This window comes from Xiphophorus couchianus, chromosome 4 (assembly GCF_001444195.1).
Source record: "Xiphophorus couchianus chromosome 4, X_couchianus-1.0, whole genome shotgun sequence".
Classification (NCBI taxonomy): Eukaryota; Metazoa; Chordata; class Actinopteri; order Cyprinodontiformes; family Poeciliidae; genus Xiphophorus; species Xiphophorus couchianus.
In genome coordinates this window covers 26,465,685-26,492,555 of record NC_040231.1, presented here as the reverse complement: position 1 = coordinate 26,492,555, position 26,871 = coordinate 26,465,685, and the positions used below count along the sequence as shown (strand labels likewise).

Below are 26,871 nucleotides of genomic sequence, written 5' to 3'. Positions count from 1 at the left end.
CGAGTAAAAAAAGCAAACCAGGATGACTGACTCGATATCCTTTTCACTCATTACTTAAGGCGTTGGCAGGTAAAATAAATAAATTCTTTAGTTTAAATCAATGTTTATTGCTTGTTCAAACACAACTATTTTCCAACACATGCCCATCCAGTAAATAGTTTAAATAAACATATGTACAACACATTTTGATCATAACAGGAAACTACAATACAATCCTTCCACAGACATACAATCCTTCCACAGATATACAATCATATTAATTTTTTTTGGAACTAGTTAAAAAGACACAAACATGATACCATAAATATAGAAGTCATGAGTTTTATATACAATTACATGCCAAGTCTTATAAATCCTAGTAACCATGAAGTAACTTGGTAATATTTACTATGTCCCCTGTAAGTATTCTGGTTTTTCAGACCATCTAGTATTCATCAGTAATTTTGCACTAAACCTGAATGCATTACTTGGTAATTACAGGAAGGCTCAGTTATGACTGAAAACAGACATTTCCTTCACAAGTAAATATTGAATAAAAACTTAGCAGCCCCCTCAAAGATCACATCTTCATTTACCCTTTTAAACACATTCCATCAAAACTCAGTAAGCCGATTAAAAGCGAACAAAGACAAACCTTCATCCCATCACCTTCATTAGTAATCAGCTCACGTACATCTCATATATAAAAGAAAAGACTAACAAAAAAACCACACCAAATTTAGAGAGCAGAAAAACAGTAACAAAATTTACAACAAAAAACAAAACTTGGTACATAGTTTGTTGTAAGTACTAACGCTCAGATCAGAATGATACTTTATCCACCTTATTCCTGGGAGGCTTACTGGGGAAACGATTATGGGTCTTACTTCCGGCGCCCACCGGAAGCAGTAGTATTTCATTGTAATTTGTAGGGTTTTTGGCTAATCTATATTCATGATAGAAGTTGCATCTCTCTTTTCGGTTGTTGTACAATATTTAGTAAAACTTGTTTAAGGACACTGTCTGCTATCAGAGAACTGCTAAAACAGAAGATTGTAATTATGTGTTTAATCACGGGGAGAGGCAGGAACACAGCGTTAAGTTTTATAACGGAATAACCGTGAATTAACAGCACAGCTAGCAGCTCGTTTCTCTGAAGAACTGACAGTAATAAAGAGGAAAAAAGCAGAGAACTTCTGAGCTGCAGGTTTGTGCCGACAGTATAAAACAGCAGAACTACATAATATTAGCTTGGTGTGATGTGAATTTTATTTTTCATTTAAATTTAAAAAATAATAAAGTTCATGAAGTGGCTGCATCAAGTGTGTTTTATCATTATGTTTGGGCCAGCAATAAATTTCTGTAAGATAAAATAAAATATCTGGGTTTATTTAGTCCATCAGAACCAGAACCCCGAGGTTCTGGTTGCTGAGTGACGCTGCAAATCAGCGGAGAAATGACCGCAGCTGCTGCGCTTCAGACCGTAATACGGATAATCTTCCCCTACTGGACTAGAACCGAACCACACATTAACCTGTTAACGAGTTGCTATCATGTAAACAAATGGTGGTTCCGGTTTGCGCCGGAAGTCGCGCCCATAAATCACGCAAAGCCTAATGGGGCCTAGGAATAAGGTGGATAGGCTCTGGATGCTATATGGTGAAGATCAACTCATTAATAATCATACACCAATATCAGATTTGTTCTTAAGGTCTCGTTTTGGTTTGGCTAATTTGTTTTAAACCAGCTTCAGATAGCTGCACATTACAACATATTGCACACTGATAAAAGGCAGTCTCAAATGTCAAAACTACCAGGCCATGTTCAAGGCATGCTTGCGTCAACATTCTTGTTTTAGCTGTGTTTGAGATGCAGGATTTATACACGTCATAATGCCATTTTGTGAGTTTCTGATTGTTCTTTTGGCAAATTTCTGTAAAATGATCAAAGTCTGTTCCGTACAACTAATCGTACTGTTTACATGTAGTCACGGCTTGCTGGTTAGAAAATACTAGCCTGAGTCCTCCAGGTAATTTTCTGGAGCAGTTTAATTCCCTTGGTTATTGCTGAAGGCCCCCTGGGCAGCAGAGGTGGCAGCAGAGGTGGCAGCACTAGAGGCGGCGCTCTGGAAGGTGCGGTTGGTCAGGACTCCCTGGGAAAACTCCTGCTGAGCCTTGGAGAAGCTGGCGCCTGAATTTCTGTACTTGGAGTGGACCTGGGATAAGAATCATGAAGATTATGACTCGTATAGGTTATTCAGAAAAATACATTTGATAAAAGTCAACATTTAATTTGCATGACATTTACCTGAAATACTCTGCCACACAAAGGTATTCACCCCATTGGATGTTTTTAACCTTGTTTTTGCTTTTAAAAATTATGTTCAACAAAATCTGACTTATGACAAAAAAACGAAAAAAAGCCAAAACAAAAAAAAACTGCAGTGAAGTTGTTCTAAACCCTTAGCAGATACCAAAAGACTCTTACTGTGGTCCTGTTCAGCCAGACCACTTTCTCCCAAAACCGTACTGAATCCCTAATTTAGATGTTCAAACTTTAGATGCACTTATATGCCCTTTTTGTTTTTTCTCCGAAGAGTTTTTGCGGCGCTAGTGGCTCGTATTTTTTCGACAGTAGGCAGACAGGAAGGAGGGTGAGGAAAGGGGGGAAGACATGCGGCAAAGGTCGTCGGTACCGGGAGTCGAACCCGCGACGTCCGTGTTGAGGACTAAGGCCTCCAAACGTGGGGCGTGCTAACTCCCTGCGCCACCACAGCATGGCCTATATGCCCATTCTTAATGCGTTACCAATGTTTTCTTTGGTCCCTGTAGTCCCAACTGCGTTTTAACTCATCTCCATATTGACCCCTGTGGTAAGTATTATCTGTAGCCACCTGAATAATGGTGTATAACCAAGCTGCAGGAGGTAGACTTTTGTTTGGGTCGTAAAATGATCAAATTTATTTCACTCGGTGACCTGAAAAATCTACTTATTTGGTTGGTAGAATTTCTTCAATAAAATTAGCCTACCATTAAAATTGAAGACTACATCTACTTTGTTTTGTAGAGGTCTAAGCACAACTGTATGAAATATAAAAACACCTGCAGTGTAAAAAATGGGTAATGCTTGCACCTACCATTTTCAGCAGGATGACACCCAACACAGCGTTGACGGTGAAAAAACCAGCCACTACCATCATAACCACGGCAACTGCCAAGTTCGTACGAATCATGCTAATTGATGAGATCCATCCACTGTAAAAAACCAACGACAAAGAAACATGACCACGTGTTTGAATTTTTCCTCTTCAGTCAATGCTACACATGTCTAAAAAAAACGCTCCTACAAATTGCTGAGTTTGCTAGCATCCAAGCTATCCCCGCTGATACTTGGAAAATATGAAACTCGAAAGAACAGAAGATGAAAAAGGCTGTCAAGGATTAATACACAACATGATGCTGAAAATAAACCCAAGAAGGAAGGCTCTGCGCACTTACAAAAAAAAGCACCCCACACAAGATAGGTCAACAGGAATCTGTCAAAGATATGCAAGAGAGTAGAAAACAGGAAAGAAATAACCACCAAAACATTTAGCTGTGAGTTGTGCATGCACTTTTACAAACCTACACACATTATCATGCTCATACATACTGAAGGACAAATGAAATCAATGACAATCTACCAGTACTAAACTCACCTGTTTCCCCATGAGGGAATGCCCACTGATTGGATAATGTACACTGCCACTTGGAAGAAGAAAACAAAAAAGAAGAAAAAGAAGCTGAAGGAGCTGTCAGACCTATGGATGAAAAAGAAAAACAGACATTGTACGTGTAGTGTAACATTTAAAAGTTCAACTTTCATGTTACGGAAACACATAAAAGGCAGAAAGTGCTTAGGAACCAGTTGTTGCTAGAAGAATCTCAGCACTCATTGTAACAACTCTTCAACTCTAAACATGGTGGGTTAAGCATCAGTCCTCTGGAGTCAGATTAAAGTACATAATGGTTTATAGTTTCCATTATATACAATTACACCCAATAACCCTTAGCAACCTGAAAGATGCATCAAATCTGAATATTTCATAATATGTATTGATCTGCAACATCCACTACTATATCCACTGATACTTTGAAGGTTGTTTTTTTTCTCATCCAAATTTTTTTACGCACACTGTTGAAGTTTGCGATACATGCATCCTTAACCTTCATAATAAAGCTGGGCGCACTTTTCTTTTTTGATATGACCCATTCTCATGTCATAATAATAATTTTTTAAAAATGATGCGTGTGATAACTTATGGCAGAAAATAGTTTTTGCTGTCTACAGCTAAACTCCACACTCTTTGCAAATTCAAAAATTCTAGAGCACTTCCATATTTCACATTGTGCAAACTCTACATCATAAATCTACATAGTGGTCAGACTCATCTTGCACAGTGTAGGGTTTAATAAATTTGTTAGATTTGTTCCTGCTGAAGAATTGCATTACAACTATAACAGCAATGAATTTGATAATAAACACTTAACCTCTAAAAGCAAGAGAACAACTTGTGAGTGGGAATATTATTGCAATAGCAATAGCACACAAGCACAGCTATGCAATTTTTGTCCTCCAACTGCATGTATTTAAAAAAAAAGATACAATTTCTTTATTTAACACTTACAAGTTTAATTGGTTAGCATTAAAGAAGTGAAGTCAAGCTACTAAAATGCTACACATACATGTTCATACTTGGAAAAATATTCATAAAGCATTCACAAAGGTTTTTTTTTATTACACGTCTACTTCTCTTTCAACATCACTGGGATCCAGTTCTGAACATAAATCTTTACCTGAAGGCTTTGTAAACCGGCCTGTACCAGCAGACGAAAGACACAGGGGTGAAGAGGATGAACCACAGGATGGACAGACCGAAGTCCACACCTTTACCAGCGTCAGCGGTGAAGTAAGCCAGGCAAGCCAGGATGTTGAGGAACAGGGTGGCGCTATGGACTGTGATGAATGATTCACAAGAAAACAGGAGAAAAAAGGGGAACATTTAATACACCCATTCATTTTAACACATGAATAACTTATTCTTATATATATTATTATTATATTATTATATATAATTTTTTAAAAATCATCTCTTTGGGTTTTGGGTGAAGGAATAGAGATGAAGTCTACATACACATCCAGAGGTAGTACATTCTCTTGCATATTCTGCGGTAGTCTTCTGGGATATCCTCCTCAAAGTTCTGATAGAAGCACGGCTTTATGGGAAAGAACCTTGGAAGAGGCGGCCAGTTGTTTTCTTTAGCTGAGAAACACAGATTTCAACACAGGAGAGTGGAACTGATGTTCATACTCAAGCATTTTCTCCGTGCAACTCCAGAAAAACACGGGCGGAGCTTTACCTCCTGGGTTGGAGACTCTGCTGCTCCTGTTCTGCAGCTCCTGCTCCTTTCGCTCCAGCTCTGCGGCTTTCCTCTCCAGCTCCTCCTGCTGCCTGACCAGATTAGCCTGAGCAGCTGCTGCCGTAGCCTGATGCACAGCAGACAAATCAGTGATGGACAAGTTAGCGCTCTTCAAAAGAAAAGGCCCAGCAGAAAACAACTCAAATAACTTCAGATTCATGTTAAGGTTAGGTTTTATTACTGCTGATTTTAGCTGATAGTTTAGAAAAAATAGATTAGAAAAATATGAAGAACTCAGACTCTGAACTTTATAAGGTTGACCATTTCCTTAGACAGAAAACCTTTTAAACCATTCTGAAAAATGAACTGAACTTGACCTCAGTGTGAAGTGTTGTGAATTGGTGATATAGAAATAAACTGAATTGAATTATTCTCGCAAGGATACATTTTTATTGTCCTAAAGCTTGGTGGTACAGTCATACAGCAACACTTATTACATAGAGCTGGAATTATTGATGAAAACTGACAGGTTAAAATATATACAGTTAATATACAACAAAGCTAAGCCTTAAAATTTCCCATGATTTCTGATATTTAAACTAGGAAAAAAAGAAACACACTTTGAAAAATATGTCCTACATTTACCAGTTAAATTTTAGAGGACCTTTGGCATTTATTGTAGCAAATGTCTGTCTTTAAATTTTCAGTAAACTCCTGACTTTTATCAGGAAGTTTTGCCTTTTATCATAAAAGAAATCTGTAATTTTGTCTTGGAAATGTATGACTTGTTGCCATCAGAGGATATCCAAGTGTTTTTTCTTGCTAATATATGGAATTAATCTACAAATATCTGTGCTTTCTGGGTGAAAATATATTTTTCCCTGATATACAAAGACCTTAACACTCCATTCATACATAACAGCAATCATAGGTACCCAGAATTATCAAATATTTATCCATTTAAGTTGTCGTGCACAGGCCAGTAAACTTGATTTAAGCATTTGATTTCCAAAATATTCTTATTGTTTTCCCACAACTTACTTGTGGACTTTGCTCCACAGAAGTCGGAAGTACAGCAGGTTGTGATGAGGAGGCTTTAGAGACTGGGATGGTTGTCCCAGTGAACTTTCCCTGTGGGACGAATAATAAAAAAAAATTAATTATTGTTTGCAAAAAACCTAGACATATAACTGATCTAAATGAACTTCCTTACATCTGTAACTATATTTCCTTTTTGAGCATGCTAAGATTATTGTGGTACAAAAATGTGTGTTTTGCATTCCTTGTTCATGTGTGTGATTTTATACTTCAATCATGTTCGAATAAAGAAATAAAGTCATATTTCATTATTTAAAGATCACCATTTCATTTGCAGTGAACGGGTTATACTCTCCGGTGGTTTCATAGACCCCGCCGATAGCTTGTGTGACTGAGGCATCCTGGGAAAGGCAAAAAAAAATAAAAAATTAGTAAGTTAATATAGATATAACGTAATTTATACACCGATAATACATAAAGCGAGTGAAGGTGATAACAAAGGGCATGTGAGCTTGTAGACTTCCAAGATCTCTCTCCGATTAAGCCTGTCAAGATGTTCTGGATGAACAAGTCTGATCCATGAAGGCTTTACCTTACAACTTTCAGGACTTTAATAGAATCTTCTGACATATTTGTACAAATTTCAATAGCATACCTTCAGCAGACAAGGTGAGTCCCATGTCTAGAGAGGTCAGGGATAGTTTAGGACCATAAAAGTGGGTTTACCAGGCCCTATGTGATGCCCAATCGGTGCAATGCAGTAATCCAAGAGGAGCATTTCAATCCTGAACCATCTCACTGCAGATTAATAATTCACGTGGATGGAGGCCCAGTAATGGGCTTGTTGTGGTTGCTGTAATTATTTTATTAGATTGAGCAAGTGGGAGGGTTTACCTTTACGAAAACACGTCTCCGGACATTCGCCTTATTTTTCAGGGCGTTAAAAACGCAATGAGAAAAACACCAAAGTTAACAAAACTAGCGCTCGACGAATTGGTAGAGTTCCTGTTTATAGAACGCTTTGAAAAGAAAAAAAGAAACTCGGGGACGTGGAGAAGATATTACGTCTGAATGTTTGCAAACACCTGCTAATGATTCCGCTCACCTGCTCAGGTGAGTTAAACCCAGAGGAAGCTAATGTAAAAGCAGAAAAACCCACATTTTCTTCGTTACTGGAATGATAAAGATAAAGTGGCCTACATTTAACCGAATACGTGTCATGCCTCTTATAACAATTCTTGGCCAGGAAATACTAATGGCCGAACCCAGCAACCAACCAAACAGGTTTTCTCGTTCACTCCTCACCTTACAGCTGATTCAAACCTGCTAAAAGTCACAAAGCTACACCGCGCACTCACCTGGAAGGGGTTCACGTCCACCGGGTCAGCGAACGGGTTGCTGTCAAGCCCCGACATCGTGAACAGGAACGGATAAATTAATTATTTTTTTTTGCGTGGGAGAAAAATACGACAGGTCCCGAACTCTTCCCCGAGCGGCTCCTGGCTGCTGCCTGCTCCCTCCGTGACGTCGGCTGCAGTTCGCGCATGCGTGCTGCGGTAGGCGAGCAACGCCAACAGGAGGTTGCCCCCCCGAGTCATTTCTAATCAATTAGGCCGGCTTTATTTATAGAAATAATGCAAATTGGTTTCAAATGTGCGCTTCTCGTGACAGTCTGCTGGCTCATGTTCGTCTCGAAATGTGAGCAGTGTTTGAAAACCATTCTCCGCTTTGAATGCGAGAACAGGCGCATTAACCTGAAACTTACAGTCAGTTTCTGAATATTTTACTTTCCCCTATAAAGTAGAATTACCTGAAAGGTTTTTCCAGTGAGTTCTCTCTTGTGGATGAATTCTGGATCATTGTTCTGTGCCGAATTCCAGCTGCCAGTCAAAAGGCTCTCCCATTTAACTCAGGAATACACTGAGGTATACTGGATTATTATGGATAACTGAATCCAAAGACACCAGGTTCTGTGGCTGCAGAACAAGCCCAAAGCATGACCCTTCCAACACCATGGTTGACAGCAGTGACGTGCGGTGAGGTTCATGGCTGGTGAGGGACTGACTTATTCAAAATCATAAGAGCCCCTGCATGTTATTGTCTACATGCGGACAACATTGAAGGGCCAAATGACTATACTTTCACATGCCATTCATAGCCGCGCTGCCAAGGTAGAATAATTCCGTTAACTCAATGAAACTTGGAAATATAGATATTAATTTAGTGCTATGCTGCACAGCAAAGGGGAAACCCGTTGAAAAACTCAAACCACATTTTCTCTCTGCATCAGTCAAGCTACACGTAGACTCGTTGCGTGTCGCTTCTCTTATTTACTGTATCACTAGCTCGCCGTTACCGTCTCTTACTCTGCAGTTGTGGAGTCACAATGTCTGGGATCATGAGCGCCCCCTGCCATGAGGCAGGAGAACTGCCCGCCTCACCTCGAATCTGTTCTCTGCCGTTTCTGATCCTCAGCACACGAAACACATTACACACACAGTTGGTGACAAAAAAAACACTGTACACCGTAGAAATAAGCTAAATTATGGAAAATCAGTTCATATATTAAATGTTTTTAACCATTTTATCGGACATGTACAGACTGGAGGAACATGCTCCCGTAGAATGGCAGCCAGTGCAGGTAGTGAGAGGTTGATCAATCCCAGGTGAGACTCAACTCGCTGCTGCCTCACCGGCTTCGCTTTCGAATGTTTGAATGGGAAAATGCGAAAATTGAGCGATTTTGAAGAAAAAAAAAATTAAAATTGGTCAAGCTAAATGAAAAGTAAATACTTTATAGTACAAAACACAGGATGAAAATGTATAATTTATCTTATATTATTCTTCCGTGCCTCCCCTGACCGCACGTCACTGGTTGACAGTAACTGGCACGATGAGTTTGCTGCGATATGGTTCGTTAGGGTTTCCTACAAACAGTGCACCGTGGATTATTATCTAATATCTCCACTTTGGTTTCATGGGTCCAGAAGTGAACATTCCACAAGTCTTGCGGTTCAGTCAGATGAACCTCTGCAGGAACATATGCTAAAGTATGTTTTTCATAGAAAAGAGGTTTTCAAAACAATGCTGTAGTAATTTTTGAATGGACTATTTAATACAAATTAAATTAATAGTACGCCACTCTCTAAAGGTGGGAAAAAACTAAAATTCTCTGAAGTTGTGTTCTAATTATCTATAAACTAGGGTTCCAAAAATAATAATAAAGTGCATTAATTCTTATTACTTATATAATCTCCCATTTAGAGCAAAAGTAATGTGTGAACTGAAAGTTTCACAATGGACCAGCCAGTGAAGAAACATGGAGGACAACCTGTCCTTCACAGATGGGAGTCTTGTTTCATTTCCAGTAAGCAGATGGAGAGAAAAAGCCAGAAGAGATAAAAGGCACTGACAGATTTAGATTAAACCCAAAAGCTCTCACTGGGTAAACAGCAGAAAATATAAACAGAAAAGTCAAAACTCTATTGTAATTCTCTGAAAACTAAAAGCAGCAATTATTCTTGTATTTTCAAAGCCACTTACAAAATAAAATAAAATAAATCAGAAACAAAAATAGTCGATGCTATGCGATTTGAGGAAATACTGAAACTGCATTTCCTATGAGGTTGTTTGCACCTTTTATCCAGCTTTGGATCACCTTTGTGGTACCATAAAAAGGAGAGAAGTACAGCTCAACATACACATCAGTGCCATTTATCATGGGCGTACAGTTATGTATCTTGAAGTTTTCTTTAATCAACACATGGTGAAAATTATATATATATACAGTATATATATATATATAGACTCCAGTTACTAACATCTGGAGAAATGTACCTTGTTGCATTTTGAGCAGATGTTTTTGAAGCAATCAACAAGCTTCTGAAAACGTCTTTATGGAAATTTATCTATTTAAAAGGTATGTTTGACAAAATGAGACTCTTGATATCCAAGTACCATATCTACTTTTATGAGTGATTATTTTTGAGGTCTTTTACTGATATTTTGCAATAATACCTGCCTCAATAATCTTGATCAGGATATTTCCCAGGATGCCTTTCTTCTTCTTGAGGTGTGAAAAACTGAAGAAGGGGAGCTATGTGCTAGTAAGCATTTGTTCAATTAGAAAAACAAGTTGACTTGATGTATGAGCTGGAGAATTACAATAGCAGAAAGGAAATCCCTTAAATACAAGCAGACTCTAATAAAGACAGAAGACAATGTGATTTATACTCTTTCTTGGTTGCTATTGACCAAAATGCTCCAGACACAGGAAGTGGATGAGTAACAGTTTCATTTGTCCGCTATGCCGTACTTATGGCCTGTACAGTACATTACACATGTTGTGTGTCTGACTTTCCTAAAGAGCTGGGATCCCATTGGCTGGAATACACACCAGCTGACTTGGTCCCTTTAATTGATGGCGCATTTCACCCCCTGTTAGTGAGGGCGGCGGGTTTGTGGGGGAAGCAGCACAAACTTAAAACACATGAAGTGGTTTTTGACTTTCACACTCATTCGTACAGTCTTGCTCTGCACATGCTCAAAATATGAACATCCCGACCTGGGATACTCTTAAAAAAAAAAGAAAAGAAAAAAAAGATAAATATTAGACTACAACTACCCAGCAGGGGCAGGTGTTCCAGCTTTGTACAGTATTTATACCTGTATATTATAGGCCATAAAGCATTTCTGTGATAATAAAATTTATTAAATAAGAAAAAAAGAGTCTTGTAATAAGAGTGTCCACTGCTGACACTGATTGTTTTAAACTGTAAACCGATAAAAAAGCTAATATTTAGGAGCTTAGAGTCCAGTGAACATCGGCGTTGTCTGATTTAGTGTGGGTTTTTGCCCATTTAGAGGAAATATAAATCTTTAGCTCTCTAACTCTGTAATATTCTCTGATATGGAGTTCTTTTTTTTCATATTCCAACATTCCCTTTTCCTTGTCTTGCTGCTCAGTCTCTCTCCTCTGGTGCAGAGGACAGAGCTGCCAAGGCACTGTACTGTGAAAGCATGGTGGCAGTCGAGCCCTTCTTGCCTCCCTCCGTCTTCAACAAACAGAGGCTGAAAGTACGAGTGCTTTGGTGTTCCTGCGTCCTTCACACCATGAATTCATTACTACCGTACAATACGAGGTGCTGGGGTATGTCCGGAGGGTCCCTGCCAGGCCCACCGCCGCCGTCTCTGATGTTCCTCACGGCAGAATGTCTGGCACCTTTGAGTTTCTGCTTGCCCTTCTCTGGATTGAAAGTGCCGCGGCTGGTGAACTGCGGCCGCTCGTCGTCGTCCTGCTCCCCCGTCAGGCTGCCGTCGAAGCTGTCCGACCGAGCGGACTGAGATGCGTTCAGGGGCGGGGCCTGAGAGCGGGCCAGGCTGGAGCCCACCGCGGGAGACTTGGAGTGGAAACGAAAGCGGCGAGTGGCGGCGGCGGCGGAGGAGGAGGAAGAAGGCAACGGGTGGTAGTGCGATGAGGAGGAGTAGGAGGAAACGGTGGAAAAAGAGTCGGCCGAGTCCAGGGAATCGGGCTGGCGGTGGGGGGGGGCGCGTCGTCGGGAGTCCTTCCTGTCGGGTCTGCGAGGCCATGGGGAGGAGATCCCTGGACCTCTCTCTGAAATGAGACCACAAGGTCATACACTCTTGTAAGGAGCCATAAATGATTAGAAATAATTTTTTAAAAATTGGACCCAAGCCCACAGGCATTGTGTACGAGTCCAATCCGACTCTTCTAATTCATTGTAATTATGGATCCATGCCTGAAGTAAACCAGACATATTATTTTAATTCAGATTTTATTTTTAGATCATAATTTGAATCTTTGCCGTTTTGCTTGTTTGTTTTGTACCTCACTGGTTCCCGTAGCCAAGAAGGGCCGAAAACAACTACTGTCGGCAAGATTTCAAATGCTTGTTTGCTGTGTTAAAGAAACAAAGATCTTATGCATCGCAGTCCTGCGGTGAAAACAGCAAGGTACGTTTTGTTTATTTCGTTTGCATTATGAGCCCCAGTTCATCTATATTAACGTTTGCATGAATGCATTTAGTTTTCACCGTGATCCCGACGGAAAGCCTTGAACTTTGTTCAAGAGCTTGAGCTGGGTGGCTGCCGCACAGCCTTATAATATGAAAACATGCAAGCTGCAATACGATTATTTTTTTGAGCTTGCTACAAAATGACATACCAGAGAAGTCGGAAACGGTTTCCTCTAAATCCACATTGAGGTTTTCTGAGCTGTCAGCCGTACCGATGGAGGCTTCAGATTCCAGGGTCTCGTCATCTGAGGCTCGCGGCTCGAGTGCCAGCATCTCCACAGTCAACTCCTCTCTGTTACGAACATTTCACCAGAAACACGAGCAAACGTCATCATAAACAGATCAATTATTTGTTCTTTATTCTATACCGAGAGTGTCTAGTCCAAGGGTGTTCAAAGTGGAGCCATTTGCGGCCACTGGAATTATTTCTGCGGACAATTCGAGAATGAATTCGGACAAAGCTACGACTTTTAAACCAAAAGCTACTGAGAAAAATGTTAGACGCAACACAAAGTTATAATCTCTTCCAAGCTTTCTGGTTTCTTTCTATTTTCATGGTAAATGTAGCCACATCTACTCATTGCATTATTTAAACTACACCTTTGTGCACCAAAATGTGCTTTTTAATAGCTGTATTGCAACTTGCCTAAATCCAGCAAGTGTTTTCAAATGAAGACTGACCTGATCCTGTTTTTGTTGCTGAGAATAGACAAAATATTTTTTCAGTTTTCTTCAAACGAGCAAAGAAAAAAAATCCTGTTCGTAAAAAGAAAAAAAAAATCTGATTATTTGTTTTATTAAAACAGCTCAGGCTGTTTATTGTTGAGTAGGTAGAAGAAAAAAAACAAACACGTTTTTGGTGATTTTAAATCTTAAAATTACATTTGCTTTGCCTGAGTTTTGAGCTGACAATTTTGGCCCATGTGACAAAAACGTTTGCACACCCCTGGTCTAGTCTGTTCCAGGTCATTAACCGATGATCCAAAATAAGACCAACTTCTTCTTCTGCAGGCTTTCGATCTGCTCTGTCAGCACTCTGTCCTCCTGCTGCATGGCGGCCTGCTGGTGCTCTGAGATGTCCACAAGTGACTCCGCCCCCTCTTCGCCACCACTACCCTCTCTCGCCGCGTCGGCTCTGAACGGCAGCCGAGGACTGGCCGGAGGTGAAGGCGTGTGGTAGGTCAGCCGATGTGCTTGACCTTTTCCCTGAGGACCACATCAGCAGCACACACACACACACACACACACACACACACACGTCCACGGCCTTAAAGATACTGTCCAGAAGTGTATTTTTTGTTCATCGACCACTGAACACAGACAATAAAAAACACAGCAGAGGAAGGGAGTATGGATTTCCATGCAGGAATTCACAAAACATTTTGGAAAAACTTCCTAATTGAAAACATTCTGTTTATTGTGCTATTTGTGTGTTTTGGTTGGTGACATCACAAGAGGCGGAGGAATGGAGCCGATCAACTGGGATCGGTAACGATTTAGTGATAGATTGTGAGTCATTTGCATTTTGTGTCGCCAGGGCTTCATCTTTATACGTCTGAATCTGATGAGTCATTGCAGAAAACATTAACTGTACCATTTAATTTTGATAAACGTTGGTTAGAAATTATTTCTGAAGATCTTTGGTAATCTAATTTTGTCAAATGTTTCTGAAATTCATGAAGTTTTCTATAAGAAACTTTTTTCAGAGGCATAGTATCCAAATAAGCACGTTTTATGGATTAATATGATTAAAAACATGAATGTAAAAAGAAAAAGAAAATGAATACAATAAAAAAATGTACGTTCTCAGAAGAACCCTTGTTTTTGGTCTGTTGCCTTTTGTAACGTCACCAGAAGTATCTGGATATGTCAGCTCGTTTTTAGCAAACCAGGTCAATAACACAGTAAAACGACCAACCTTGAAATATTTTAGAGATGAACTAAATCTTAGATTTATTAGAATGATTTAATAGAATAATAAATAAAAGTGGCTTTGATTCTGTTATCTCAAAAACAGCAGCGATACATTCTCACGTGCAGTAACTGGACTACATGAAGTCTATAATATATATAATCTAACAACTAAACATTAGTACACCACAGGGAACATTTGCACACCAACTTTACCGTCTTGGATGTTTTTGCCAGCTTTAAGGAAAAGCAACAACAGAATTAAAGTTTTTTTTTTATTCTCTAGTTTCTCAAGAAGAAGCACCAGAACTGAACAGAAAATAAGCTTCCGTTTTGAAATAAAATGAACTAAATCAAAAACTAAAGAAACTAGATGAAGGGAAAGCTAGTGGTGATCTCTGTCCACACTTTGTGTCGGAGAAAGGAATGTGAAACAAATAAAATCTCCTGCCACTTTTCTGCTTTAGACTCAAACCTTCACCTAAATTCAGAAGACGTTTTTCTACAAGAAGCATTAAGTAAATCTAATCAGAGTCGGCCCCTTGACTGCACAATATTCATTTAACCTTAAAATAATGCAACAGAATATTGTCTGAGAAAAAGAAGAATATAAGTGGATTTGAGTTGGTCTTCAACGTTTCTTCTGCATTATGCTACTTTCCTTTTGCTGTGACACTAAATTAATAACTACATCTCCAGGTTTTGCTTTGTTAATAAAATTATTTACTGCAGCGCATCTACGGATGTCAAGTACAGGAATCGTCTTTTGGGCACATGGACAAAACGTCCCGATGTAAACAACATGCAACGCGTCTATGCAAATTATTGTGCAATGTATGATAACTCCTTAATTCAATCCAGACATTTCAGAAAATAGGAGAAGAAACAACAAGGTCACAACACAAAATGATGATTTACTGATCTAAGCCTCAGTAGCATATGCTGATTTACTTCACATCTGTCCAAGCAGGTTTAGAGTAAAGGAGATAAGCTGTAAGAGGAAAGAAGCTGTGAACTATGATGGATAAATTATTATAAGTCAGGCAGACATGTTCACGGTCATCTTGTTTGATCTCACCATCGATCGACGAATGAGGCTCAGTTTCGACTTGGCCTTGTTCTCAGCAAACTCCAGTGTATTTATGTCCTTTAGGCGAACTTTGTACTTAGTCATCTGTTCGCAAATGATGAGCTCCACACACCTGCATAATTAGGTGAGAAGAAAAACCTCTGAACAGCTTGGTAAACAATATGAACACCGACTCATCTCTACACAACAGAAAAGGTATTATTTTACAGAATGAACAGCATGATGCAAGCCATTTCATCAGTATTTAGACACATGTAACACGAAGCTGTTCTGTGACAAAGGAAGACTACTGACTTCACCTTTATTCTCTTCCCAATCATATGTCCTTATTTTTATCTATCTGATGATCTGGTTAGGCTGGATCGGTGCCTCATTGTTGTCACATGGAATAGATTCATTTAATTCAACCTCCTCTCTCCATCATTTTCCCTCAGAGTCATGCGGGTCCACATCACACTTTGCAGTAAACCCAACTAACATCCATGGTAAAAATAAGGAAAATTTCAGCTCCATTGTTTTTTGGGTTTTTTTGGAAAACAATGGAAAATGTTTATGGACATGATAACCATCTGTATCTAGAATGTTTAATTATTTAAATCTGAACTCGAGTGCAAGGAGGAAAAAGAAACGCACAACAGATTCCAGGTTGTCGTTTGTTAAACAAAGATGAAGTTAATATTGGAAAGAAAGGAGGATGTGGAAAAAACTAAGAACTTCCTTTCTGACTCCTTGGGATTTAAGAGGAGAAAGGAGCAACTAAATATAAGCACTTGATTAATTTTGGTGTGTGTTGACAGAGTAATGATATCATGTGGTAATTTTTTATTTTTACTTGATTTTTTTTTTTTTTTTAAGTTTTAGGTTACGTCTCAAATAAAATTGTGTTAGTCTCTATAATCTCTATAATCATTTTTAGAAACTGCTTGCATTTCATAATACATTCTAAAATAAAATTGTTTGAAAATACAGAAATTATTGTTAAAATTTAGACCAAGTTCAAGAATTCAACTTAATACAGGTATTTATGTTTCACACAAATTATTTCCCACTGAATTCCTGATACAGTCAAACCAAATCATCATCATCATCATTAAGCATGCACACCTCAATATTTCTCATATTTCATATTTCCTTTACATATTTATAAGAGTGCTTGAGGTTGAATTCAAATACTTTTAAAATCTGATGATAAAAAAAAAAGAAATTCTTTTTTGACATGTAAAACTTATTTTTCCCACTGCTGTATCTTATAAAATGTGTGTGCGCGTTCTTACGCTGTGGTCTTGCTGATGTCCTGGACGCTCTGCATCGGGTCGGTGGTGTCCGGGCAGCGAAGGATGCAGGGAGCAAAAACTATGGCCAGCGCATTAGCCGACATGCGGTTTGTTTCCTCTTGAAAGGAGATCCTGGGAGCAGAAAACCCACTGTTAGAGCAGACTATCCCTCATCAGCCGGGCCTTAACGCTCGTGTAACTGAGACGCTTTTATAAACAGCCACGTGCGACGTCTGCAGGGGTAATGGCGCAGTTTTATTCAATAGGACTAATTCCATTAGGCAGCTGAGGTTTCATTAAACTCTTAGCTGAAGAGACGTTGATTTAGAAAACTTCCACTAAGAAAGCAGCCTCCCCTTCACTGTCAGAGACATCGTCTGTGTTTACATCCATCTATGGTGACAGAAAGTAGCTGTATTGTGTAATATGTATGTATCAGTGTTATAGGATGAAAGTAAAGAGAACAATTGAGAGATAAAAAGCTGTTCAAATAGTTGATACTGGGTGAAATCCGGGAGGTATGAAAATGGGATTTTCTGTCTGTTAAAAAAAAAAAAGAGTGGTTCCTCTCTACTGTCGCCACAAGCTTGCTGAGAATGAAAAATGTCCGGCAAGTCAGCAGCTTGATGCAGACGACTGACTCTAACCCTAACCCTTACCCTTCCTTAAATAGACAACTTTTTTATCAACTGCCACTGTTTTATCAAGAGATTTTGTTTGTGATGTGCTATAATCTGGATGTAATTGGGATCAGAACATAACTATGCATTTTTTATGAGTTAAATTGGAATGAATTTGGACTAATTTGGACTCGGTGTAGTTGTGTGAATTGGAGCAGTTCTGTTAACTGAGATCCCTTGTAATTTGGTGCAACATATAAAACCTGAACTAAAATTGGTTCATCTGCTCTCCAACACTCATCCACAAAGAACTATTCCTACCCTGAAGTTTTTTGTTGTATTTTGACATATTACAACCACAAACTTTAACGCATTTCTATCAGATTTCTCTCTGATCCACTGGAAATAACACATAATTGTGAAATAGAAAGAAAATGATACCCGGTGTCCTTTTCTGCAAATTAAAATTACTTAGTGAACATGTAGTCAGTCAACCAAAGTTAATACTTTTGCCACCTTTCTCTGCAATTACAGCTGAATCTCGGCGTATGCATCTACCAGCGTTCAACATCAAAACCTGAAGTTTTTATCCATCCTTTTTTCAAGATTACTGAACAATCTATCCATTGAAGGTGAATCTTCACCCCAGTCTTTTGTAGCCTCCAACAGATTCTCCTCCAGCGTTGCCCTGTATTTGCTCCATCCATTTTTTTTACCAAAAAAAGCATGCCCACAGCATGATGCTGTTACCACCATGCTTTACGGTAGGAATGGCTAATTTAGGGTGAAGTGCAGTTATTTTTCTGCCATATGAAGAATTTCAAAGTATTTATGCTGCTGTGTTTGCGTAGATATTAAATATAGCGGTTGACTATATTTACCACTTAGACGAAATCGATTTCAGCTGAATATTTTTAAAAATTGTTCAACATATTAGAGACTAGTTTGTGTATGTCTACGATTATTTAAAACTCAATTGAAATATAATGCTGGCAGTGAAGAGGTTTTAATAAATTCAGGGGGTGTTTTCAGGTCCAAACTTAGAAGGATCTTGGCCCCTGGGCTGGAGCCAGATTTGGGGCCCTGTCCGGGAGCTGCAGACATCAGTGGATATGAATTGATGCATGCTAGCTTTTAATGCTGTTCCCAGAAAATGTACTGTAACTTCACAATTTTCACAAACATGAATATTGCCTTTTTCATGCATTTCTTTATATTCTATGACTTTTATGTAAAATAAAGTTTGTTGAGTAACACAGTATTGATTAAACAAAAACAAAATTTTTGGGCCACCCCAAACAAATTGCAGCCCTGGGCTTCTGCCTTTGTAAATCATTTTCTGATGCCGGGTGTTTTACTTTTGTGAGCCACTGCAAAGAGGAACAAAAGAAAGGGAAAAAAATGGCTTCTGACCTGACGAGATGAAAAATGAGGCGCTCCAGAGTGTTCAGGTGAGTTCTGCTGAGCTGATCGATGACAGAGTAAACCCCCCGGATCATTTCCTTCTTGTCCTGCAAACCTAAAAGGCAAATCTCTGTTTACAGCTCCAGAAAACAAAAGCCCGTCTGTCTCATAATCTCCAATTAGACGCAACTCAATGCTAAAGTGCGCTGGCGCTCGGCACTCACTCATTGCTCGGATGAACTCCTCGTACAGCTCAAACGTCATCAGCGGGTTGGGCAGGTCCCTCAGCCACTGCTTGAAGACGCTAGCGATAACGTGAATGTTGTAGTCATCCAGATTCATGTTCTCCACATCTGCGAGGTCAAACGGTGGAAGTGTTAGAAATCCTTTTTGATCACGCCACCTACTTAAAGTTTCTTGTAGCAGTTTACCCGTGTCAAGTGCTAGCTTGAGCTCCTTGATCTTATTGGTGGAGCCGGATTTCCTGTAAATTCCCTCGGTGTAGAGGCCGTGCATCTCGATGTAGTTGATCAGCTTCTCCACCACCAGAGGAACCGTCCGCTCATCGTTAGTCAGACGAGCGACCTCCACTCCGAACTGTCTGGTCGACAGCTCTGGATCAAACTGTCCACACACAAACATAAACGTATGAAAAAAAAGAAGAAAAAAAACCATCCATTCACAGCCTATCTAGAATGATTTCAGTAGGCTGTGAAACAAACAATTTACTTTGCGGAAAACACGATTAATGTCACGGGAGGTTATCATGAAATAGCTCAATATGGTCGACTCACCTTCTTGCTACATTTGGTTGTCTTCTGGCAGCACTTTCTGTGGCAGGCGTACCGGCACACTGGATGGACACAACCAGACAGATCAAGCAAATCATTCCCATTATCCACAGAGAGGCAGTGTCTCCTCATTATTCACTTCAAGTTGTGATAAAAGCAACAGCAATAGCAACAAAAATCTGTTATTGCTTAAAGGAACAAAGTGGCATTGGCTGGCACAAAGAAAACATCCTGTGGGAAGAAAGGAAAAGCTGTGTGGAAAAAAAAAAAAAAATCTCCTGAGACATGGAGCCCCAGACCTCATGAGTCCAGTTGAAAACAATCTGATTAGGGAATGAGGAGGGAGAGAAGGCAGAGCCTGACCACTGAGGCCTGGCTGAACACAGACCGTGTGTGTGTTCATCACGCTCACAATCTGTGTGTGTAAGGGTTGTTGGCGCTAGTCAGCAAAAAAACAAAAAAAAAAGAGTAGGTTTCCTTGATTTCAAACAATCGATTTGCACACATAATATGCTGATGAGCTCATCTTTTTCCCATCTGGGCAAGCTGAAAGTTGCTTTTTTACTTTTGCTCAGAAAAGTAAAAAATGCCACAGTAATCACACCACTGCTATTACTGCAATCAGACAGCTGCAGCTTCTGCTGGCGTTCTCACTAAAGCCAGGAAGACAGAGCACATCGCCCCAGTTCTAATGTCTTCTACTGGCTCCATGTAGGCCAGAGAACAGATTTTAAAAATAATTCTGTTAATGTATAAATCACCGAACAGTTTAGCAACAACATACATTAAAGACTTATTGTTATTGTACCAGCCTTCCAGACCGCTCAGGTCTTCTGGTTCTGGCCTGCTCTGCATCCCCAGAACCAAACATGTCGAAGCAGCCTTCAGATCTTATTCAACACTAATTTGGAGCAAACTTCCAGAAAACTGCAAACCAGCTGAAACACTGAGTTCCTTTAAATCCAAACTTAAAACCCACTAGTTTAGAGTTTCCTTTGGCTAGTATGAAGTAGAACATTGATCTAGGGCTGTTGTAAAAGAATACTTTAGTAATCGAATACTCTATAGATTATTGTTCAGAATAATCCTCTCTCTCTTTCTGAGAGCACGCCAAATAATAAAACACAATTTAACAAAGCTTCGAGGCAGATACATTTAATAATCGAGGTACTCGCATCATTCGAGGAAACATTACAGCCTCACATTGATCAGTACGTTTAATATACATTTGCCTGATTTTTTATTTTAGATCATACCATTTGTGAAAATGTAATGTTTGTTGCTTGTTTCATAATTGGTTACTATGATGTAAAACTCTTTGAACTGCGAAGTTGCTGAATGTGGTGTACAAATACACTTGACCTGAAATATGACAGCTGGAAAAGCTTGTTCTTCCATGTGCATTTTTAACTGATCAATTATAGATCCTCCTGTCAGTCATCCAGTCAGAATTATTCAATTTAGCCTCGACCGCCTCTGATCTGTTAAAGAAAATAATAATAATCTGAAGTTCTCTCTTTCAGTTCTTTAATTGGATCAAAATAAAAAACTGATAGTTTTCAGCTTACAAGCACTCCAACCAAGAGCATCTCTTTCAGTGGCTTAAGCGTCATAAAAAAAACATAAACTCTTTGATGTCTAAACAAATAATTTTTTTTTTCTGTAAGATTGAAAACATTTTTCTTTAAAGGAAACTGCAGGACATTTTTTGTGGGTTATAATCCTTAAAAAAGGAAATCATTAAAAACTGAACAGATCTTAAGAGAAAACAGCAATCGATAATGTCCAAGAGGAAACAAAGCAATGTCTCGATTATTTAAAAAAAAAAAAAAATTATCTTGATGTTGGATATTTTATCTGCAGACTCACATTTGCACACACAGGCACGATCCATCATCCAGATGAGAGAGGAGCAGTATTCACAGTATGTGGGGATGCTGTACTGAGTGGATTTGAAGATGTGTCCATTATGTTCTTCTACCTGAACAGGGCAGCAAAGCGTGTTTATTGTTAAACCTCTTGAAATTTAACACCGTAAACAAGGACAATTCTTATGGTGTTATTGTAAGTATGAACTAAACAACCCGAGACTGAAGTGACTTACGATATCGGTGTCCTTTTTCCTTCGCTTTTTACGTTCAGGCTTAGGAAGTGGCTACATTAGGAAAAAAAACAAAAAACAGATCATCCTTCTTGGCTAATAAGATATTTTGTGTACCATTAAATGCATCTCTAAACCTTTGAAAAGTTACAGTTGTGACTATTTATACTTTATAGTTATAGACTATAAAGTAGAGATGTCCACAGAACCCAACAATTTTAAGCAAACTTAGCCTTCATCAGTGATCTGCTGTTTAGAAACACAAAATGTTTTTCTTTTCAGACCAGTGAATACTCCACATGCTAATAGACTGTGCAAACAACAATACTCTTTGATGTGAACGGTTTATCTAATTGAAGATTTAATGTAAAGTTGGTTATATCTTGTAATTATAAGGATTTACAGATGAACATACTGAGCCATATCAGTGGTTCTTTCAGGCTACCAGAGCAACACCTGAGCAGATAACAGGAAGGCTGAACAAAGGACATCAAAATTCAATCTTTAATGGGACATCCTGGATTTGAACATGTTAAAGTAAGGCTCTAGACTGTCCAGGGAATGCACAGAGACACTGCTGCTTTAAGCATGGCAGCTGTGCTAAGTGTACAAAGTGCTAATATAGCACTAAAGACTTCAAAAGATGCCTCATTTTGTCTTTACCTCTGCTCATAATTTAAATACTTAATGACTGTTAATGATGAGAAGCTTTTAAAAATATTTTTCATCCTGTTCTCGAATTATTCTTCTTACATTATATATTTTTAAAAACCTGTCCTGTCCAGCAGTGTATAATTGCTATCTGAGTGCTGATGACAAGTCCAACAGACTTACTTTCATGAGTGGAGCATTACAAACTTCGCTATTATGCTCCACATAGTCTTGCCGCGATAAACAATAAATCAGTTAATCGCATGATAAAGGAAAATTATCGACCTTATTTTAATTCATCGGCTCTTTATCGTTTCTTCCTGCCTTTTTCTCTCTCTGTTGACACTGGATGAGAAAAGGCTCAACTCTGGTGCTCTCCACTGACATGTGTTATGTTCAGTTTTTATTCAAGTGCATTTTTTGTTAACGGAGACTTGAGAGTTCATTTCATTTTTGTTTTTGGCTGTTTTGTTTATTTTGTTTATCAGCTCCAGTGTTAAGTGTTCTTTTGAAAATAAAGTGTATCTATTTTTGGCAGGATGTGCTTGCATTATTATGCCATTACCATGACATCAGTTTAAAATGTTCTTCAAACAATATTATCGTTTATCGCAATCATTTTTGAGATAATCAATCGCTCAGCAAAATTTGTTATCGTGACAGGCCTAGGTCCACATGACATATATAAAATAACTTGAGTATAAGAATAATGATATAACAAGAATAAAAATATTTTTAGAGAACGTGACTTTTTTTCTCTCTGAAAGAAATTGGGATTACTACCACTTCACAAAATTTGCTAGAAAAATTCAACAATCTCTTCAAAAAAAAAAAAAAAAAGTTTTCCAGTCCTGCCATGCAGTAAAATTCCCAAACTATTACCTTGCTGAGCGCGCCGTCCATCAGTTTGTACTCAGTCATGAACTCATCCAGGAAAACTTTAAACGTGTTGACCCAAACTTTGACGGGAGGCTCCCTCCAGTCCCTCTGCTCCTGCCGCATCGTTTTTTCCAGGATCTGCTCAAACAGAGCATGAAGGTCTTTGTAGCGGATGCTCTTACCGTCATCCATCTGCAGAGATAACACAGGAAGAGCCAACAAGGGATTACATGTAAGAAATACAGCTTCCAGGACAAAATACATGTAAAAGATATAATGGTTTACTGCAAGTGCTGTAGAGTAGGAGTTGAAGATGTTCAGGCGGAACTCCTTCAGGGCCTTTTTGAAGACGACGTCCACCATGGTGTCCTTCTTACTGTCCTCAGTCTCCAAATCATTGATCTAAAATATAACGGATCATCACAAACAACAGAATTTCACCTGGATTTTAGTTTATAATTCCGTTTTACGCACACACTGTACCTTTTTTAGGAGGAAATCGTTCATGCTCCTGTAGTCGTTGATGCAGGAGAGGATCTGCAGCGCGTCGTTCTGCCACTGGGCGGGCTCCACTGCCACGCTGCTGATCTTCACGCTCCTCCTCCGCTTCACCTTGGGGGACGGCTCCTTGTTCTCCTTCAAGTCCCTGAAGCCTCGGTCCAGAGTCAGGTCAGGACTGCAGGGAGGGGACATGTTCTCCTGGCCCGCTGTGTGAAACAATGACACTTTGTTATGACAAGAATGAAATGAAACACGACAGTGGGATAAAAACACAAACAACAAAGAAGAAGAAAAAAACAAAATACATCTCACCATCCCCCAGGAGATGTCCAGTTTCTCCATAGTCTCCGTCCAGCGAATCAGACCCGCAGATCAGCTTCTCTCTGGACGTCTTCTTATCCCCGTACTTCGATTTGCCCCAGAAGCGCATCTTCCCACGAACCCTGAATCACAACCACCCAAAATAGACACTTCTAACACATCTAAGACCAAAGAGATGGGAGACAATTATGAATAAATTTCTTAAAAACAGACAGCTGCACTTCAACAAACCTTCCGTCTTGTGAATTTTTGTGCATCGACTCCACTTTGACTAGGTCTCCCGATGACATGGCTTTGTGTAGCTTTTTCTGCTCCTCTGAGCTCAAGGGCTGAAAGATGGAGAGATAAATGTCAAATACATGCACAAATGTTACAAATGAAGCTTTAGTTCCACAATGTCTACAAAATTCAGTTATGGCCTTACGTTTTTCAGAAAATCTGCACGTAAAGACTTAAACCAGGAAGGAGAGGCTGCTAAAATACTTATTAAAAGTCCAATTAAGCTCTTAAATCTGGGTGTGGGGCTCCAAAAAAGTAGCTTAATGAAAGATCTAAGCAATAATGCTTCCATCAACAAGGTGAGGAATCAAGGCATTCAAAAAAAAACCCAGTGATAAACGGATGAAAGATTATAAAATTAAAATTTCAGCCAAATTGATCATGAAACTCAGAATTTAACTGAGCAGTTATTATTCAGCAGGTCAAAGACTGTAAGTGTTGACTCTTTGACACATCAGATGTACTTATAAACAAACTTTTCTGAATTTGCTCTTAGTTCTTCTTCAGTAAACCAAAGTAGTAGCAAGGAAAACCAAAAGCAAGCATAGAAACGTCTGGCCATGACTGAAGAATTACACTAAAATATCCCCAATATTCCACCAGTAGATGGCGCCATCCTATAGCTGAAAACATCGATTTAATTTGTAAAATTCAGTAGTACTTTAAAAACAGCAACCAAACTTTGAAAATTGTACAATATATGAACAAAAGGCAGTTAAAAAAAAGGAAAGAGAAATAATTAGTTAAGCGCAGGCAGATCACATTCCTTTAAAGGATTTCCAAAGTCTGATTAGTGAGGAGAGAGGAAGCGTATGAGTCACATGCAAACACGGCTAATTACGGAGAAACACCAGGAGAACCCGCAGCTGTTAGAGAGAAGACAAACAGCAGCAAACCTCTGTAAAATTACATTTAAAATGAGTCCTACACAGCGCTAAAATAAACTGATTGACTTTACTGCTGCTACATTCCTGTCTTCAAACACTAAAATCAATATTTAAAACAAAAGCAAACAAATGGCTTTAAGTGGAGATTTTCAGATAGATGAGGGATCTGGATTGGAAATGTCAATCAGTAGCTGGAAGAGTTAGACTATGTTCACACAGGAGGCAAATCTGCTTCTTTTTTTCCTGCCCATATGTGACTTATATCAGAGATTTTCATGGCAGTCTGAACGGCCCAATTCAGATATTTTCCCAAAAGAAAAATCCTATCTGTGCCATTTCCATATGCGATACTAAAGCATTTGTAGTTTAATGGTCATTTTGCATTTTAGCCGACTTGTACGTAATTGATGTGAGACATCCATAATTCTGCTCCAAAAAAAGCCAGAGGTGATAAATCAGGATATAAACAATGGCTGAAAATTATGATTATGAACTTATGAAAGAAGTCGCTGCCACTAAGGCACATCACACTACAATCCCACCACTCTTGGCTCTGACTACACATCAAAACACACTTCTCTAAGAAGCTACAGTCAGCGCTCCACATTGCTATTACTTGTACTTTCTTTTTATTAGCTTTCTGTTGTGTGACGATATTGTTGACTCTCCCATTGAAGAATAATTTTAAAACTGACCCATAAATGGCTCCACTGACTATTGTTTCTGTAAACAATGCGCGGCTGTGTGACGTCAACGTTCTTTGTTTGGGGTTGTAAACCGTTTACACAGAAGTCAGATTGCTCTTGCATCTAATTATTAGTATGAACGGAAAACACACACAAAAAAATAAATTTCAGTAAAAAAAAAAAATCTGAATTGAGCATTGAGACCTGCTGTGTGTAAGTACCCCTTACTGGGGTTTTAAAAGGAAAAGCCAGGAATAAGTTCAGTTTGAGGCAGAGGTGAGATGCAGATCGAGGCTGTTTCTACTGAGTGGGTTAGAAAAGTCAAAGAGAAGTCAGGCTTTAGCAGAGAGTACAGAGAGAGGGGCCACCGGTGGCCTGGAGGGGGTACCATGTCTGAGTCACTGAAACAGGCCTCTCTCAGGCCCGCCTCTGTGGAATTCTGCTTGGAGAGGGGCAGAGTGTAGTGGCGTGGGCTGGTGAGGCTGTCGCCGCCATAGTCGTCCTCTTCTGAGTCGCCGCCAGCTGCGAGGCTGGAGGCGCGGGTGAGGAAGTCGGAGCGCGTCCGTGCCATCCTGGCTTTCTTTTTCTGGCCCACGCTGCTGACCTGGAGTTTACCAGAGGTGAGAACAGCATGAGGAAAAAGTTCCTGCGTGGGTCTCCAGCAGAGCACCGGCCAATCGTCTTCCCTGGATCCTTCAGCCGGTCAGCTCTCGGGGCAAGAGTTGGAGCCACCCTTGCAAGATTCAGACATCCACAACACAAAACCTACACATATACAAACACACGCTATGTAAACAGCAGGGGGCGGGGGGTTGCTTACATCCCGAGCCTTTGTTGCTTTAGACGGCTTCAAAGCTGGTGTTGGTCCTTCTCTGGGAACAGTTACAGCTTGTTCTTTAGAGCTGGCGTCAAATCTGGTGGATAAAAGAGACACAGACCTAAATATGAGTCTGCTAAATCCATCCATCCTGATCTATAGAGACATTTTTCTCCATTGTTCTTTAGGAAATTGCTCAAGTTTTACC

The 26,871-nt window shown here is 39.4% G+C and overlaps 2 protein-coding genes across 5 annotated transcripts in view; both read right to left on the bottom strand.

Annotated features, from left to right (window-relative positions):
* Nucleotides 1-86: 86 nt before the first annotated feature.
* scamp2l (secretory carrier membrane protein 2, like) lies at nucleotides 87-7,831 on the bottom strand. Its single transcript, XM_028014809.1, has 9 exons — nucleotides 7,775-7,831; nucleotides 6,740-6,817; nucleotides 6,420-6,509; nucleotides 5,379-5,505; nucleotides 5,153-5,281; nucleotides 4,815-4,974; nucleotides 3,677-3,778; nucleotides 3,116-3,233; nucleotides 87-2,194 (listed from the first exon to the last, which is right to left on the bottom strand). The coding sequence occupies exons 1-9, from the start codon at nucleotides 7,829-7,831 to the stop codon at nucleotides 2,027-2,029; spliced, it is 1,029 nt and encodes a 342-aa protein (XP_027870610.1). The 3' UTR covers nucleotides 87-2,026.
* Nucleotides 7,832-10,639: 2,808 nt separating this feature from the next.
* The window catches only part of myo9aa (myosin IXAa), a 115,246-nt gene continuing 99,014 nt past the window's right edge, over nucleotides 10,640-26,871 (bottom strand). For 3 of the 4 annotated variants that reach the window (XM_028014190.1, XM_028014192.1, XM_028014191.1), the window contains 18 exons: nucleotides 26,667-26,760; nucleotides 26,235-26,450; nucleotides 24,226-24,323; nucleotides 23,986-24,116; nucleotides 23,656-23,879; nucleotides 23,458-23,574; nucleotides 23,176-23,364; nucleotides 21,646-21,696; nucleotides 21,411-21,522; nucleotides 19,545-19,603; nucleotides 19,182-19,374; nucleotides 18,975-19,103; nucleotides 18,760-18,865; nucleotides 16,727-16,858; nucleotides 15,441-15,564; nucleotides 13,449-13,657; nucleotides 12,601-12,743; nucleotides 10,640-12,030 (listed from right to left, as the gene is read on the bottom strand). In XM_028014190.1, coding sequence (XP_027869991.1) covers nucleotides 11,522-12,030; nucleotides 12,601-12,743; nucleotides 13,449-13,657; nucleotides 15,441-15,564; nucleotides 16,727-16,858; nucleotides 18,760-18,865; nucleotides 18,975-19,103; nucleotides 19,182-19,374; nucleotides 19,545-19,603; nucleotides 21,411-21,522; nucleotides 21,646-21,696; nucleotides 23,176-23,364; nucleotides 23,458-23,574; nucleotides 23,656-23,879; nucleotides 23,986-24,116; nucleotides 24,226-24,323; nucleotides 26,235-26,450; nucleotides 26,667-26,760 — 2,836 coding nt within the window. In that variant the 3' untranslated portion in view covers nucleotides 10,640-11,521. The remainder of the gene's footprint in view (nucleotides 12,031-12,600; nucleotides 12,744-13,448; nucleotides 13,658-15,440; nucleotides 15,565-16,726; nucleotides 16,859-18,759; nucleotides 18,866-18,974; nucleotides 19,104-19,181; nucleotides 19,375-19,544; nucleotides 19,604-21,410; nucleotides 21,523-21,645; nucleotides 21,697-23,175; nucleotides 23,365-23,457; nucleotides 23,575-23,655; nucleotides 23,880-23,985; nucleotides 24,117-24,225; nucleotides 24,324-26,234; nucleotides 26,451-26,666; nucleotides 26,761-26,871) is intronic. The other variant, XM_028014193.1, reaches the window with a different exon arrangement.

Excerpts from the sequence above, each read along its gene's own strand:
- scamp2l (XM_028014809.1), bottom strand. The coding sequence starts at position 7,831 with ATGTCGGGGCTTGACAGCAACCCGTTCGCTGACCCGGTGGACGTGAAC. Across the intron at positions 6,510-6,739 it reads CGTTCACTGCAAATGAAATG|GGAAAGTTCACTGGGACAAC; the intron begins GTGATCTTTAAA and ends TTCGTCCCACAG. Across the intron at positions 4,975-5,152 it reads AATGTACTACCTCTGGATGT|TCCATAGCGCCACCCTGTTC; the intron begins GTATGTAGACTT and ends CATTCATCACAG.